The following is a 13,044-nucleotide window of genomic DNA, read 5'->3' as shown; positions in this document are numbered from 1 at the left end:
ATCATTCTTCTTGATCCACATGAATATGTAAATTACCCAGATTCAGAAACACAAGAAAACATTGGTGAAATTTTGCAGGTAATATAAAGCAGTGGAGGTAAGTCTGACAGTTCCAGCAGGGCCAAGGCAATGTTTGCAAGTGGGTAGAACTATGGGAAATGATATTCAATACACATTGAAATAAATATGGAGAATATAACGTACGGTGTCAAACTATCCAGGGAACAGGCATAAAGAGATTTGATCCCGACAGCGCTAGCTATAGCCAGCCCTTGTAGAGCAACAATTACTAACTAGCGCACAATGCTGAGCTACAATGAGCTGTCAGTGGAGCCTCTCTTGAGGCTGTATGGTGTTGTGGTCAGGCTGTATTTGGAGTATTATCTTCAGTCTAAACACTGGGATACCAGAGAAGTATTCACACACAAGAGGTGATGCTGGGAAATGCCAGGGGACTGATCCCTGACGCCAAAGAGCTGGCATTACAAGGGAAAGTTCCAAAAATTTGGCTTCTTCAACCTCAAAGGGGGGTGAACAAGAAGAATGTGAGATAATGGGGGTTGGCCATCATTATAACACCTGCCTGGGTTTTCCTTTCATTGACTTCAATAGGATGGAAATCAGGCCGGGTGTGTAACAGGCAAATAATTTGGTATCAACTATTATACAACAAAGTTAAAGTAACCCTGACTGAGTGGAATGGAACAGATTAATCCTGAATACTATTCCATGTTGAATCACAACTGTAGGATCAAAGGATACAGGTTGCAATGAGTTCCTTACTGTTGTCCTCCAAAATAACATGATTCTATCAGGTTACATCGGGGTTGAGTCTAAAGCCCCCAGAAAGTCTATCAGTACAGCCTCTCCAGCTTACTGAGGGAGAGGAGAGGACGAGCAAGACGCCCAGTCAAACATTAAGCAGTAATTCCATTCCCATCATTGGAGAACATACTGCATTGTTCACCAATCACAGGGGGCTCAGCGTGGTCTCAATCCTATGTCACCGAGGAGCAGAGTGGGTCAGGACAGACATCAGGAAGAGTAACCAACACCTGGAGTGGGGGCAGAAACTGCAATCGTTCAAGAGGCATCTGGGTGCTACAATGGGGAAAGGATTGGAGGTCTCTATGTAAGGATACAAACATCATCGGGTACAATAGCATAGTGGATATGCTACTGGACTAATGCTCCAGAGAACTGAGTTCAAATCTCACCATGATAGAAGCAAAATACTGTAGATGCTGGAAATCTGAAATACAAACAAAATGCTGGAAAAACTCAGCAGGTCTGACAGCATCTGTGGAGAGAGAGAAACACAGTTAACATTTCGAGTCTGTATGACCCTTCTTCAGAGCTAAAGAGAAGTAGAAATGTGATGGATTTAATACTGTTTAAGGGGGTGAAGCAAGTGAGGCTGGCTAGAAGGTCACACATAGGTGGGAGCTAAGGAGAGATTGATAAAGATGTCATGGACACAAAGGGAGTGTGAGGGGAAGGTGTGTTAGTTGGTGGCATCGTGTTGGATTTGACGGAAATGGCCGGTAGACCAATCGTGTCAGCCTGTTCCTGCCCCACAGAACTCATTTCTTCCTATCTTGACTCCATTCTCTCTCCATGTCCAGTCTCTTCCCACCTACATCCACAATTCCTCTGGTGCCATACGTCATATCAACAATTTCCAGTTCCCTGGCCCCAACCGCCTCCTCTTCACCATGGACGTCTAATCCCTCTACACCTCCATCCCCCACCAGGATGGTCTGAGGGCCCTTAGCTTCTTCCTTGAACAGAAGCCCGAACAATCCCCATCCACCACTACTCTCCTCCGTCTGGCTGAACTTGTTCTCATACTGAACAATTTCTCCTTAAACTCCTCTCACATCCTCCAAATAAAAGGTGTGACTATGGGTACCCGCATGGGCCCCAGTTATGCATGTCTCTTTATGGGGTATGTGGAACATTTCTTGTTCCAGTCCTACTCAGGCCCCCTCCCACAACTCTTTCTCCGGTACATCGATGATTACTTCGGTGCTGCTTTATGCTCTCGTCTGGACCTGGAAAAAATGATCAATTTTGCTTCCAATTTCCACCCCTCCATCATTTTCACATGGTCCATCTCTGACACTTCCCTTCCCTTCCTTGACCTCTCTGTCTCCATTTCTGGTGATAGACTATCCACCAATATCCATTACAAGCCTACCGACTCCCACAGCTACCTCGACTACAGCTCCTCACACCCCGCTTCCATTAAGGACTCCATCCCATTCTCTCAGTTCCTTCGCCTCCGTCGCATCTGTTCTGATGATGCCACTTTCCAAAACAGTTCTTCTGACATGTCTTCCTTCTTCCTTAACCGAAGTTTTCCACCCACGGTGGTTGACAGGGCCATCAATTATGTCTGACCCATCTCCCGTGCCTCTGCCCTTACACCTTCCTCTCCCTCCCAGAACCATGATAGGATCCCCTTATCCTCACTTTCAACCCCACCAGCCTCCGCATTCAAAGGATCATCTTCTGCCATTTCCAACGTGATGCCACCACCAAACACATCTTCCCCTCACACCCCACCGCACCCCCCATCGGCATTCCGCAAGTACCGTTCCCTCTAGGACACCCTGGTCCACTCCTCCATAACCCCCAACACCTCATCCCTCCCCACCACACCTTCCCATGCAATTGCAGAAGGTGCAACACCTGCCCCTTTACCTCCTCCCTCCTCACCGTCCAAGGCCCCAAACACTCCTTTCAAGTGAAGCAGCACTTCACTTGCACTTCCCTCAATTTGGTCTACTGCATTCACTGCTCCCAATGCGGTTTCCTCTACATTGGAGAGACCAAATGCAGACTTGGTGATCGCTTTGTGGAACACCTTCAGTCTGTCCGCAAGCATTACCCAGACCTTCCTGTCATTTGCCATTTCAACACACCACCCTGCTCTCATGCCACATGTCCGTCCTTGGCCTGCTGCATTGTTCCAGTGAAGCTCAACGCAAGCTGGAGGAACAGCACCTCATCTTTCGACTAGGCACTTTACAGCCTTCCGGACTGAATATTGTGTTCAACAACTTCAGATCATGAACTCTCTCCTCCATCCCCACCCCTTTTTTAATCCCCTTTTTTAAAATTTATTTTTATTTTTTATTTAATTATTCATTCATTCATTGTTTTATACCCTTTTTTATCCCCTTTTCTATCCTTTTTCCCCAACCACCGCCCCCTCCCCCCACCCTACTCGCACAAGGACCATCTGTTACTTGTTCATGATGTTCTTTCACAGAGCGTTTACCCTTGTTCTGCTGGTAATACATTCTGCTTTTTTACTTTTATGCCACTATCAGCACCTCCTTTAGCTCTTACCACCACTATTAATACTCCCCTTGTCTTTTTGTCCATGACATCTTTGTCAATCTCTCCTTTGCCCCCACCTACTGCTGGCCTTCTATCCAACTCCACCTGTCCCACCCCCCCGCACCGCCCCCCACCCCCCCCCCCCGCCCTAAACAGTACAAATTTCATCGCTTTGAAGAAGAGTCATACGGACTCGAAATGTTAAATCTGTTTCTCTCTCCACAGATGCTGTCAGACCTGCTGAGTTTTTCCAGCATTTTTTGTTTTTATTTCAAATCTCACCACGGCAGTTTATGCAAGGAATTAAGTTAATTAAATGAATCTGGAATAAAAAGTTAGTCTCAGTGATGCTGACCATGCAACTATCATTGATTGTTGTAAAAACGCATCTGGTTCACTAATGTTCTTTAGGGAAGGAAATCTTCCACCCTTACCTGGCTTGGCCTACATGTGACTCCAGGCACACAGCAATGTGGTTGATTCTTAACTATCCTCTGAATGTCCTAGAAAGCCCCTAAGGTGACCCACCACCACCTTCTCAGACATTTAGAGATGGGCAATAAACGCTGGTCTAGCCAGCAATGCCCACATCCCATGAATGAATAAAAAATATTAAGTACAAGAGGAGACCATTCAGCCCCTTGCACCTGCTCCACCATTCAATTAAATCATGCCTGATCTGTATCCCAACCTGTATCCCTGCTTTTTCTCCATATCCCTCCATTCCTCCTACCCAATTGAAATCAGGATCTCAATCCTGAATTCTCAAACTACGCCCAGCATCCACGGTCTCTTGTGGTGGTGGAGGTGGCGGGGGGGAGAGAGAGAATTCTGTATTTCTAAGAACCTTTAGATGAAAAAGTGCATCCTGATCTCACAGCTGAATGGTCTAGTTCTGATTTGAACATTATACTTCTTTGCTTTTGATTTCACCACCCCCCCGCCCATCCCAGTGGAAATAGTTTCCCATCACCTGCTTTATTCTTTATCCTTTCATGGGATGTGGGCATCGCTGGCAAAGCCAGTATTTGTTGTCCATCTCTAATTGTCCGTGAACTGAGTGGCTTGCTAGACCATTTCAGAGCGTAGTTAATCACATTGCTATGGGCCTGAGTCACATGTAGGCCAGACTAGGTAAGGACGGCAGATTTCCTCCTTTAAAGGACATTAGTGAACCAGATGGGTCTTAACAATAATTGATGATAGTTTCATGGTCACCATTACTGAGACCAGCTTTATATTCCAAATTTATTAACTGAATTTAAATTCCACCAGCTGCTGTGGTGGGATTTGAACCCATGTCCCTGTTGAAACCTTTTAACATTTTAAGCACATTGATCAGATCACTCCTCAATCACCTATGCTCAAAGGAATACAGGCCAAGTTTAGCAGCTTGCCCTTATAATTGAACCCTCTTAATTTTGGTGTCATTCTGGTGAAAAGCGCTGTACCCCCTCCAAGGCCAATACGCCCTTCCTGAGGTGCAGCACTCACAGCAGAATGCACTGCTCCAGATGGGATCTAAGCAAGGCTCTATACAACTGTGAATACGCTTTATATTCCAGCCCCTTGACGATAAAGGCCAACACTCCATTAACATTTCTGACTAATCTGTATATCTGTCCACTAGCTTTTAATGATTTATGATGAATTATGTAGACCGAATGGCCTCCCTCATGTATTTACCATTATGAAAAGGGACAGAGTTTTTTTTTTATAGGTGGAGTGGACTGAACACGAGCCAGGTTATGTTCAAGGTTTAACTGCTGTTCATTTGTTTTAGGAATTGGAGCCCCTGAAGTCTTCTGAAAAGCTTTGCCGACAGCTCATCTATCACCTGACCCCACACTCCAAGTGGCACAGACAGACGATACCCAGGCACAAGTCACAAGCCTGGTGAGTATCAGTGGTCACTACAAGACTTCAGCATTGGAGACATTTGACTTTCATTCCCTGTCCTCCTCAGATGGTGACCTTCACCTGTCAGGCTAACTGTAAGGGTTTCTCATATTGTTCAGCCGGATCAAATTAAGGAAGCAGATTTTTTAACACAGCATATTATTATCCCTGAGAAGCAAGAGGTGAATATAATCCAATCTCAGGAAATGAAGTTATGGGAAATGCTTGAAGAACTTGGTTTTTTTCATTCGCTCATGGGAGTGAGTGTCTCTGGCTATAGGGCACCATTGCCCATCCCTAATTGACCTTGAGAAGGTGGTGGTGAGCTGCCTTCTTGAACCACTGCAGTCCATGTGGTGTAGGTACACCCACAGTGCTGTTAGGGAGGGAGTTCCAGGATTTTGACACAGCGACAGTGAAGGAACGGTGATATATTTCCAAGTCAGGATGGTGAGTGGCTTGGAGGAGAAATGGTGGTGGTGTCATGATAAGGCAAGCTGACCAAATCCCAAAGAGAAACTTGGGCACGTGATCACAATAATTTTGCAATTTGTATTTATTACGAGAAGGTTTGTGTACTGAAGTCAGAAGTAATGAGTCCACAACCACCTTCAGAGATTTTAAAGATTAAATTAAAACATTTATTTACAAAAGGAAAGAAAAATTTAAACACACACAAGATTACAGTTACACAGTTATTTAGTCTTAAAACAGTTCCCAAAATTTCTACTTAACTAGACCCACAACTCAACACCCCTTTCAGGCAACAGGCCAAGATAGATTATTAATCTATAAAACATCCAGTAAAATTACCACAAGCACCACTGTTGCTGTAGGGGAGGTACTTCACAGCTTCTCTCACTCGACAGTGAAACTCCAAAGGCTTTTAACACAACCTTGGTTTCGGGAACAGCAAACTTCTGGAGGGTGGCAAGAGGCTTTTCCCACAAGTCTGTTTTACACAGTGCACCTTTCACGGTCTCGCATGGCCACATCTCACACAGCTTTCCATCCTTATTTAAATATAGTTCCTCTTTTTTGATCTGTAAATTCTATTGTTTCAACCTGTCTTTGGAAGTTATGTTTCCCAGGATATAAAAAATCTTTCAGGCTGTCATTAGGCCCAGCACTTTTGGGGAAAAATAAATGTAATAACTTTGCCTGATTTATCTTACCAGTTGTAAACATCTTATCATGTCCCTTTGAAAAGCCAGCCACCTCTCCACTTATCTAAAAATTGCAAGTTCCATTTTACTTAGCTCGTCCATTAGCATTTCAGATACCTGCTTTTTACACTTAACCCCTTTGATGATTCAAAACCTTGCAGTCTAACAGGCTGTTACTTAAATTATTCACACACACAGAAACACACACACACACACACACACACACACAAGCATAAGCCTGCTTTAAAGTATCCCACAATAACATCAGTGAAAATATGATAGTTCTTTTACAGTGTTCCCATGTGTCTGCTGCCCTTGTCCTTCTAGATGGTTGTAGTCGTGGGTTTGGAAAGTGCTGTCTAAGGAGGCTAGGTGAGTTCCTATAGTGCATCTTGTAGATGGTACACGCTACTGCTACTGTGCGTTGGTGGTGAAGGGAGTGAATGTTTGTGGATGGGGTGCCAATCAAGTGAGCTGCTTTGTCCTGGATGGTATCAAGCTTCTCGAGTGTTGCTGGAGCTGCACTCATCCAGGCAAATGGAGAATATTCCATCACACTCCTGACTTGTGCCTTGTAGATGGTGGACAGGTCTTGGGGAGTCAGAAGGTGAGTTACTAATCGCAGGATTCCTAGCCTCTGACCTGCTCTTGTAGCCACAGTATTTGTATGGCTAGTCCAGTTCAGTTTCTGGTCAATGGTAACCCCCAGGATGTTGATTGTGGGGGATTCAACGACGGTAATGCCATTGAATGTCAAGGGGAAATGGTTAGATCCTCTCTTGTTGGAGGTGGTCATTGTGCAATCATCAGAAAATATCCCCACTTCTGACTTTATGATGGAAGGAAGGTCATTAATGAAGCAGCTGAAGATGTTTGGGCCTATGTTTAGCTGAGAAAGTAAGCCTCTTCAACATGTCCTGACCAGAGTGGTGAGGATTACGAGAACAATCAACAATACTGATGCAATTAAATGAAGGGTTCAAATCCTGTGACAGTTAAGTTCAGAATGTGGGTGATGGGAATAAAAAGGGGCAATTGTTTACATGTAGGGTAATGCAGCAGTAGAATCAACAGTGAAATCTGTAATGACCATGTCTCACTCCTGTGTAAAATGCACACTTAAAGCCTCAATGAGCAATAATGTGATCAAACACACACCCCAACTCCAGCAACACAGGCACATTAAACATGAGAAACTGTCACAGTTAATCACATCATACCAGGAACATAGAGACTGGGAACTGCAGAGTGACTGAGTCCCAACCCAAATGTCACAAATGTAGCACTAAAAACAGGGATAATTTTGTGAATTGGCAAAGTGCCAGTGCCTCCCACTCCCACACAGTGCCAGTGCCTCCCACTCCCACAGTGCCAGTGCCTCCCACACCCACACAGTAGCCGTGCCTCCCACTCCCACACAGTGCCAGTGCCTCCCACTCCAACACAGTGCCAGTGTCTCCCACTCCCACAGTTCCAGTGCCTCCCATTCCCACAGTGCCAGAGCCTCCCACTCCCACACAGTGCCAGTGTCTCCCACTCCCACACATTGCCAGTGCCTCCCACTCCCACACAGTGCCCGTGCCTCCAACTCCCACACAGTGCCCGTGCCTCCTACTCCCACACAGTGCCAGTGCCTCTCACTCCCACAGTGCCCATGCTTCCTACTCCCACACAGTGCCAGAGCCTCCCACTCCCACACAGTGCCAGTGTCTCCCACTCCCACACAGTGCCAATGTCTCCCACTCCCACACAGTGCCAGTGCCTCTCACTCCAACACAATGCCAGTGACTCCCACTCCCACAGTGCCAGTGACTCCCACTCCCACAGTGCCCGTGCCTCCCACTCCCGCAGTGCCAGTGCCTCCCACTCCCACACAGTGCCAGTGCCTCCTACTCCCACACAGTGCCAGTGCCTCCTACTCCCAAATAATGCCAGTGCCTCCAACTCCCACACCGTGCCAGTGCCTCCTACTCCCACACAGTGCCAGTGCCTCCTACTCCCACAAAGTGCCAGTGCCTCCTACTCCCACACAGTGCCCGTGCCTCCTACTCCCACACAGTGCCAGTGCCTCCTACTCCCACACAGTGCCCGTGCCTCCTACTCCCACACAGTGCCAGTGCCTCTCACTCCCACAGTGCCCATGCTTCCTACTCCCACACAGTGCCAGAGCCTCCCACTCCCACACAGTGCCAGTGTCTCCCACTCCCACACAGTGCCAATGTCTCCCACTCCCACACAGTGCCAGTGCCTCTCACTCCCACACAATGCCAGTGACTCCCACTCCCACAGTGCCAGTGACTCCCACTCCCACAGTGCCCGTGCCTCCCACTCCCGCAGTGCCAGTGCCTCCCACTCCCACACAGTGCCAGTGCCTCCTACTCCCACACAGTGCCAGTGCCTCCTACTCCCACATAATGCCAGTGCCTCCAACTCCCACACCGTGCCAGTGCCTCCTACTCCCACACAGTGCCAGTGCCTCCTACTCCCACAAAGTGCCAGTGCCTCCTACTCCCACACAGTGCCCGTGCCTCCTACTCCCACACAGTGCCAGTGCCTCCTACTCCCACACAGTGCCAGTGCCTCCTACTCCCACAAAGTGCCAGTGCGTCCTACTCCCACAAAGTGCCAGTGCCTCCTACTCCCACAAAGTGCCAGTGCGTCCTACTCCCACAAAGTGCCAGTGCCTCCTACTCCCACACAGTGCCCGTGCCTCCTACTCCCACACAGTGCCAGTGCCTCGCACTCCAACACAGTGCCAGTATCTCCCACAGTGCCAGTGCCTCCCATTCTCACAGTGCCAGAGCCTCCCACACCCACACAGTGCCAGTGTCTCCCAATCCCACACAGTGCCTGTGCCTCCCACTCCCACACAGTGCCAGTGCCTCTCACTCCCACAGTGCCCATGCCTCCTACTCCCACACAGTACCAGTGCCTCCCATTCCCACAGTGCCAGTGTCTCCCATTCCCACAAAGTGCCAGTGCCTCCTACTCCCACAGTGCCCATGCCTCCCACTCCCACACAGTGCCAGTGACTCCCACTCCCACAGTACCCGTGCCTCCCACTTCCACAGTGCCAGTGACTCCCACTCCCACAGTGCCCGTGCCTCCCACTCCCGCAGTTCCAGTGCCTCCCACTCGCACACAGTGCCAGTGCCTCCCACTCCCACGCAGTGCCAGTGCCTCCTACTCCCACACAGTGCCAGTGCCTCCTACTCCCACACAGTGCCTGTGCCTCCCACTCCCACACAGTGCCCGTGCCTCCCACTCCCACACAGTGCCAGTGCCTCCTACTCCCACACAGTGCCAGTGCCTCCCACTCCCACACAGTGCCAGTGCCTCCTACTCCCACACAGTTGCCGTGCCTCCCACTCCCACGCAGTGCCAGTGCCTCCTACTCCCACACAGTGCCAGTGCCTCCTACTCCCACACAGTGCCCGTGCCTCCAACTCCCTAAGTGCCCATGCCTCCCACTCCCACACAGTGCCCGTGCCTCCAACTCCCACAGTGCCCGTGCCTCCCACTCCCACACAGTGCCCGTGCCTCCCACTCCCACACAGTGCCAGTGCCTCCTACTCCCACACAGTGCCCGTGCCTCCCACTCCCACACAGTGCCCGTGCCTCCTACTCCCACACAGTGCCCGTGCCTCCCACTCCCACACAGTGCCCGTGCCTCCCACTCCCACACAGTGCCAGTGCCTCCTACTCCCACACAGTGCCCGTGCCTCCCACTCCCACACAGTGCCCGTGCCTCCCACTCCCACACAGTGCCCGTGCCTCCTACTCCCACAGAGTGCCCATGCCTCCCACTCCCACACAGTGCCCATGCCTCCCACTCCCACATTGCCGATGCCTCCCACTCCCACACAGTGCCAGTGCCTCCCACTCCCACACAGTGCCCGTGCCTCCTACTCCCACACAGTGCCAGTGCCTTGCACTCCAACACAGTGCCAGTATCTCCCACAGTGCCAGTGCCTCCCATTCCCACAGTGCCAGAGCCTTCCACACCCACACAGTGCCAGTGTCTCCCAATCCCACACAGTGCCTGTGCCTCCCACTCCCACACAGTGCCAGTGCCTCCCACTCCCGCAGTGCCAGTGCCTGCCACTCCCACACAGTGCCAGTGCCTCCTACTCCCACACAGTGCCAGTGCCTCCCATTCCCACAGTGCCATTGTCTCCCACTCCCACAAAGTGCCAGTGCCTCCTACTCCCACAGTACCCATGCCTCCCACTCCCACAGTGCCAGTGACTCCCACTCCCACAGTGCCCGTGCCTCCTACTCCCGCAGTGCCAGTGCCTCCTACTCGCACACAGTGCCAGTGCCTCCCACTCCCACACAGTGCCAGTGCCTCCTACTCCCACACAGTGCCAGTGCCTCCTACTCCCACACAGTGCCTGTGCCTCCCACTCCCACACAGTGCCAGTGCCTCCCACTCCCACACAGTGCCAGTGCCTCTCACTCCAACAGTGCCCGTGCCTCTCACTCCCACACAGTGCCAGTGCCTCTCACTCCAACAGTGCCCGTGCCTCCCACTCCCACACAGTGCCCGTGCCTCCCACTCCCACACAGTTGCCGTGCCTCCGACTCCCACACAGTGCCCGTGCCTCCCACTCCCACACAGTGCCCGTGCCTCCCACTCCCATACAGTTGCCGTGCCTCCCACTCCCACACAGTGCCAGTGCCTCCCACTCCCACACAGTGCCAGTGCCTCCTACTCCCACACAGTGCGCGTGCCTCCAACTCCCACAGTGCCCGTGCCTCCCACTCCCACACAGTGCCCGTGCCTCCCACTCCCACACAGTGCCAGTGCCTCCCACTCCCACACAGTGCCCGTGCCTCCTACTCCCACACAGTGCCAGTGCCTTGCACTCCAACACAGTGCCAGTATCTCCCACAGTGCCAGTGCCTCCCATTCCCACAGTGCCAGAGCCTCCCACACCCACACAGTGCCAGTGTCTCCCAATCCCACACAGTGCCTGTGCCTCCCACTCCCACACAGTGCCAGTGCCTCCCACTCCCGCAGTGCCAGTGCCTGCCACTCCCACACAGTGCCAGTGCCTCCTACTCCCACACAGTGCCAGTGCCTCCTACTCCCATACAGTGCCCATGCCTCCCACTCCCACACAGTGCCAGTGCCTCCTACTCCCACACAGTGCCCGTGCCTCCCACTCCCACACAGTGCCAGTGCCTCCCACTCCCACACAGTGCCCGTGCCTCCTACTCCCACACAGTGCCCGTGCCTCCCACTCCCACACAGTGCCCGTGCCTCCTACTCCCACACAGTGCCAGTGCCTCCTACTCCCACACAGTGCCCATGCCTCACACTCCCACACAGTGCCCATGCCTCCCACTCCCACATTGCCCGTGCCTACCACTCCCACACAGTGCCAGTGCCTCCCACTCCCACACAGTGCCCGTGCCTCCTACTCCCGCAGTGCCAGTGCTTCCCACTCCCACACAGTGCCAGTGCCTCCTACTCCCACACAGTGCCAGTGCCTCCTACTCCCACACAGTGCCCATGCCTCCCACTCCCACACAGTGCCAGTGCCTCCCACTCCCACAAAGTGCCCGTGCCTCCTACTCCCACACAGTGCCAGTGCCTTGCACTCCAACACAGTGCCAGTATCTCCCACAGTGCCAGTGCCTCCCATTCCCACAGTGCCAGAGCCTCCCACACCCACACAGTGCCAGTGTCTCCCAATCCCACACAGTGCCTGTGCCTCCCACTCCCACACAGTGCCAGTGCCTCCTACTCCCACACAGTGCCAGTGCCTCCTACTCCCATACAGTGCCCATGCCTCCCACTCCCACACAGTGCCCGTGCCTCCTACTCCCGCAGTGCCAGTGCTTCCCAATCCCACACAGTGCCTGTGCCTCTCACTCCCACAGTGCCCATGCCTCCTACTCCCACACAGTACCAGTGCCTCCCATTCCCACAGTGCCATTGTCTCCCACTCCCACAAAGTGCCAGTGCCTCCTACTCCCACAGTGCCCATGCCTCCCACTCCCACACAGTGCCAGTGACTCCCGCTCCCACAGTACCCATGCCTCCCACTCCCACAGTGCCAGTGACTCCCACTCCCACAGTGCCCGTGCCTCCTACTCCCGCAGTGCCAGTGCCTCCTACTCGCACACAGTGCCAGTGCCTCCCACTCCCACACAGTGCCAGTGCCTCCTACTCCCACACAGTGCCAGTGCCTCCCACTCCCACACAGTGCCCGTGCCTCCCACTCCCACACAGTTGCCGTGCCTCCCACTCCCACACAGTGCCAGTGCCTCCTACTCCCACACAGTGCCAGTGCCTCCCACTCCCACACAGTGCCAGTGCCTCCCACTCCCAGACAGTGCCAGTGCCTCTCACTCCAACAGTGCCCGTGCCTCCCACTCCCACACAGTGCCAGTGCCTCTCACTCCAACAGTGCCCGTGCCTCCCACTCCCACACAGTTGCCGTGCCTCCCACTCCCACACAGTGCCAGTGCCTCCTACTCCCACACAGTGCCAGTGCCTCCTACTCCCACAGTGCCCGTGCCTCCCACTCCCACACAGTGCCAGTGCCTCCTACTCCCACACAGTGCCAGTGCCTCCTACTCCCACACAGTGCCAGTGCCTCCTACTCCCACACAGTGCCAG

General features: G+C 52.2%; 1 protein-coding gene across 1 annotated transcript in view; it reads left to right on the top strand.

The window, feature by feature from the left end:
* Positions 1–13,044, top strand: part of LOC144687535 (leucine-rich repeat-containing protein 75B-like) — a 774,691-nt gene that overhangs the window by 583,107 nt on the left and 178,540 nt on the right. The window contains exon 3 of the mRNA XM_078553804.1: positions 5,132–5,244. Within this exon, the coding sequence (XP_078409930.1) occupies positions 5,132–5,244 (113 nt within the window). The remainder of the gene's footprint in view (positions 1–5,131; positions 5,245–13,044) is intronic.

The sequence above is a fragment of the Cetorhinus maximus genome, chromosome 12, assembly GCF_964194155.1.
Source record: "Cetorhinus maximus chromosome 12, sCetMax3.hap1.1, whole genome shotgun sequence".
NCBI lineage: Eukaryota > Metazoa > Chordata > Chondrichthyes > Lamniformes > Cetorhinidae > Cetorhinus > Cetorhinus maximus.
The sequence above is the reverse complement of the archived record's forward strand: the minus strand, read 5'-3'. Positions and strand labels throughout refer to the sequence as shown.